The sequence below is a fragment of the Sander lucioperca genome, chromosome 5 (assembly GCF_008315115.2).
Source record: "Sander lucioperca isolate FBNREF2018 chromosome 5, SLUC_FBN_1.2, whole genome shotgun sequence".
Taxonomy (NCBI): Eukaryota; Metazoa; Chordata; class Actinopteri; order Perciformes; family Percidae; genus Sander; species Sander lucioperca.
In genome coordinates, this window is record NC_050177.1 from 23,849,763 (window position 1) to 23,854,431 (window position 4,669).

At 40.8% G+C, this 4,669-nt stretch overlaps 1 protein-coding gene across 8 annotated transcripts in view; it reads right to left on the reverse strand.

Annotated features, from left to right (window-relative positions):
- Positions 1–4,669, reverse strand: part of synrg (synergin, gamma) — a 64,643-nt gene extending 59,974 nt beyond the window's left edge. For 5 of the 8 annotated variants that reach the window (XM_031297580.2, XM_031297578.2, XM_036001488.1 and 2 more), the window contains exon 1: positions 4,564–4,669. In XM_031297580.2, the coding sequence (XP_031153440.1) occupies positions 4,564–4,598 (35 nt within the window). In that variant the 5' untranslated portion in view covers positions 4,599–4,669. Of the gene's footprint in view, positions 1–4,325; positions 4,347–4,563 lie in introns of those variants that run through there. The other 3 variants (XM_031297582.2, XM_031297581.2, XM_036001489.1) reach the window with 2 other exon arrangements.

The following is a 4,669-nucleotide window of genomic DNA, read 5'->3' on the forward strand; positions in this document are numbered from 1 at the left end:
TGTATGTATTATTGCTGTATTATCATGTCTAGAGGTCGACCGATTCATCGGTTTTGCCGATTAATCGGCACCGATAGTTGATTGGTGGAACTATCGTTATCGGCAAAAATCCATACCGATGGTTGCATCCGTTGCTGGAGCGGCTGAGAAGCGCGTGCTGTCATTCATTACACAGTACGCGAGAGCTGAGAAGGGTCTGCTGGCATCATGCATTACAATAGCGGCCTCTAGAGGCGAAATAAAAACTATCACTGATGCCTGGTGTTGTTTATTTTCGACACGTGTTACTGCGCGCTGCACGGAGAGAACATGCTGTGCGGAGAAGGCTGACATCAGATGCTCGTTTAAAGCATCGACAGCAAAAAGGTATGTATACAGTACATATTAATTTGTTGAATAGATGCTGCATTAGTAGAGAAAGAACAGCACAACAGTATATTTGTTTGCTTTCGAGGCTGAGAAGACGCTAAACATTAGTAGTAGGCTAACTTACCTCCAGCGGTTAAAACACTGACAAAAATAAACGCAAGTCCGACCCAAATGTCAGAATCAGAACCCTAAAGGATCGTCCACGATCCCAAACGGCACCTCTGATTCATATTTAGATCATTTAATAACAGTTAAACGTAGAGACCTACTGATTGCTGCAGCTAAAAGCTAACGAGTTAGCCATCACGGGAGTGTCTCTGGTGTCTTTCTAGCCTCTACAGGTGATTTTCTATCCAGCCTGGAACTTGGGCCTTTTTTCGGGGTTGTTGAGCATTAAATCCAAACTGTTACATCCAAGATTTATCCACTTGATGTCCATAATTCATCACGTTTTCGGTCATTTCTGCCGCTAACTCCGTGCTACCCATAGACAGTAGGTGCTACCGACAAGGAGATCTCCCATGATGCCTTTGTTTATGTTTTCAACCAATGGGAAGGCAGGTCCGTCACACATTACGCCTTATATGGGCATCCAAGCGAGAACAAATATATATATATAGTATAAAGTGGGAAAGATAGATCCCTCCAGGTCAGAGATCGTCTGTTACCGTTCTAAACCGTTCTACAGAGAAGAATGGCGTCACTGTTTTGAGATTGTTTGTCCTTTATATGAATTATAATGCTCATTATGTTTATTTTTGCACTGGATGACTCCAAATATGTAGGAGAACTGTTTTAGACAACACACATGCTTGTGTAGCATTGCTGTGGGTGTAATATCAATAAATATGATATTATTATTTTGATTATTGGCAAAAGCGTCTGGACTTTTTTTGAAACAATATATGTATTTTGTCAACTGTATAAGTTATAAATACTATCGGTCGATTAATCGGTTATCGGCAAATACGGCCCAACCTAGCTATCGGTATCGGTAAAATCCACTATCGGTCGACCTCTAATCATGTCTAGCAGTCAAACACTGCACTACAAACTATCCAAAGCCTTATTTCCTTCATTCAAACCCAAAATATTTGACATGGAAACAGATATGCCATACACCACACTACGCCTGACTTTACAGTCATCTCCCAAATAAAGTTGAGGAGTAAGTAGCAGCGAAAAAGTGGTGCTGTTTGGAGTGACCAATATGGATAAATCCTCCATATATATATATATATATATATATATATATATATATACAGTGAGGAAAATAAGTATTTGAACACCCTGCTATCTTGCAAGTTCTCCCACTTAGAAATCATGGAGGGCTCTGAAATTGTCATCGTAGGTGCATGTCCACTGTGAGACATAATCAAAAAAAAAAAATCCAGAAATCACAATATATGATTTTTTAACTATTTATTTGTATGATACAGCTGCAAATAAGTATTTGAACACCTGTCTATCAGCTAGAATTCTGACCCTCAAAGACCTGTTAGTCTGCCTTTAAAATGTCCACCTCCACTCCATTTCTTATCCTAAATTAGATGCACCTGTTTGAGGTCGTTAGCTGCATAAAGACACCTGTCCACCCCCATACAATCAGTAAGAATCCAACTACTAACATGGCCAAGACCAAAGAGCTGTCCAAAGACACTAGAGACTAAATTGTACACCTCCACAAGGCTGGAAAGGGCTACGGGGAAATTGCCAAGCAGCTTGGTGAAAAAAGGTCCACTGTTGGAGCAATCATTAGAAAATGGAAGAAGCTAAACATGACTGTCAGTCTCCCTCGGACTGGGGCTCCATGCAAAATCTCACCTCGTGGGGTCTCAATGATCCTAAGAAAGGTGAGAAATCAGCCCAGAACTACACGGGAGGAGCCGGTCAATGACCTGAAAAGAGCTGGGACCACCGTTTCCAAGGTTACTGTTGGTAATACACTAAGACGTCATGGTTTGAAATCATGCATGGCACGGAAGGTTCCCCTGCTTAAACCAGCACATGTCAAGGCCCGTCTTAAGTTTGCCAATGACCATTTGGATGATCCAGAGGAGTCATGGGAGAAAGTCATGTGGTCAGATGAGACCAAAATAGAACTTTTTGGTCATAATTCCACTAACCGTGTTTGGAGGAAGAAGAATGATGAGTACCATCCCAAGAACACCATCCCTACTGTGAAGCATGGGGGTGGTAGCATCATGCTTTGGGGGTGTTTTTCTGCACATGGGACAGGGCGACTGCACTGTATTAAGGAGAGGATGACCAGGGCCATGTATTGCGAGATTTTGGGGAACAACCTCCTTCCCTCAGTTAGAGCATTGAAGATGGGTCGAGGCTGGGTCTTCCAACATGACAATGACCCGCAGCACACAGCCAGGATAACCAAGGTGTGGCTCTGTAAGAAGCATATCAAGGTTCTGGCGTGGCCTAGCCAGTCTCCAGACCTAAACCCAATAGAGAATCTTTGGAGGGAGCTCAAACTCCGTGTTTCTCAGCGACAGCCCAGAAACCTGACTGATCTAGAGAAGATCTGTGTGGAGGAGTGGGCCAAAATCCCTCCTGCAGTGTGTGCAAACCTGGTGAAAAACTACAGGAAACGTTTGACCTCTGTAATTGCAAACAAAGGCTACTGTACCAAATATTAACATTGATTTTCTCAGGTGTTCAAATACTTATTTGCAGCTGTATCATACAAATAAATAGTTAAAAAAATCATACATTGTGATTTCTGGATTTTTTTTTTTAGATTATGTCTCTCACAGTGGACATGCACCTACGATGACAATTTCAGACCCCTCCATGATTTCTAAGTGGGAGAACTTGCAAAATAGCGCGCATATATATATATATATATATATATATATATATATATATATATATATATATATATATATATATTTATATTTATTACATTGCCCATAATGGCCTAATACACCCTAACAGGACAGTTAACATGATATCAATTGTATATTTACATTTCTGACAAAGGTATATTTTTTCACAATGTTATTGTCATCCACCAGTGCCTAAAGATGAGGCCTTATCAAACGCAGCAAAAAAGAAGTACTGGCACAATAGAATAATGAAAATATTTTTTTCCTGCTCTCCTTATTTTGTCAGAAGTTTACATCAAGCACACATAACACAAGCAAACAACACTGACCATGCCACGAAAACATTGCAGCACAAGTCAATAAGCAGAACGATAAGCATATGAAAGAGAACTACCATTACCTCCAGGTCCTCACATTACACCTGCTTTTTCCTACTGCCCACACTCTTGTCTACACTCTTGAGGGGTTCGGTTTCACCTGTTAGGTCAGTATCACCTATATATATATATATATATATATATATATATATATACACATACATATATAATTAAAGCTACTCGAGCTCAGCTTATGAAAGAATCATGAGGCTTGGCCTTTCCATCTCGCCTGCAGACCGTCATCACACTGCTCTAATGAGACACCTGTACATCTCAACATTCACAACCATTTGCTGGTTAGAGATGAGGAGGATGCACGTGTGACAGGGTTGACTGTGTGATTCAGTAAAGAATTATTCATTAAACATAAAGCAGAGAAGTCTGACTGCCGAAGAGGAGCTAGTGCTACAGCTGGTGTGTTAGTAGAGCTTTCCTAAATAGTGTTAGGCTATACTGTTACATTAGCTACCATGAGGGTGTTTAGTATCATGTTGATCATGGTACTAAATACCCACATGGTAGATAATAGTCATAGTCAGATAAGTTGATTATTATTGATATGAACACTATCAGCCGTCCACAGGCCTATTTGCACAGGTGCTAGCTAATTTCTGACAATGCTACAAGAAAGCAATATGCATTTATTTTCAATAAATATAATTTTGTCTCACTGGATGCCGTGAACTGTAGACATAATAACGGTTACACAAAACATAACACGTAAAATATGTTATTATACCATTATTGTGGTATTGTTTTGGACAGGCAGCAGAAGCAGCTAGCTAACGTTAGCTGTGACAGCTGACAACCAGCCATCTCATCTCATCACCCTGCCCCCGACAACAAAACCAGCCTTCAGTCGCTGTCTTTGAGCTCTTTCTTTGTGATTAACGTGTTGCTAAGCAGTACTCAGAGGCTTGCATTTCACAAATTGTTTACATTTTAGCGACAGAGTTGATGTTAAAAGGCTAAAATACCTGCTGCCTCCCCCAGATCCTGGCCGCAGCGCCATCTTGATAACAGCAGTCACTAGTAGGAAGATGACGTCAGCAGTGTTAGTGTTGGAGGGGAAAAGGGATCAAG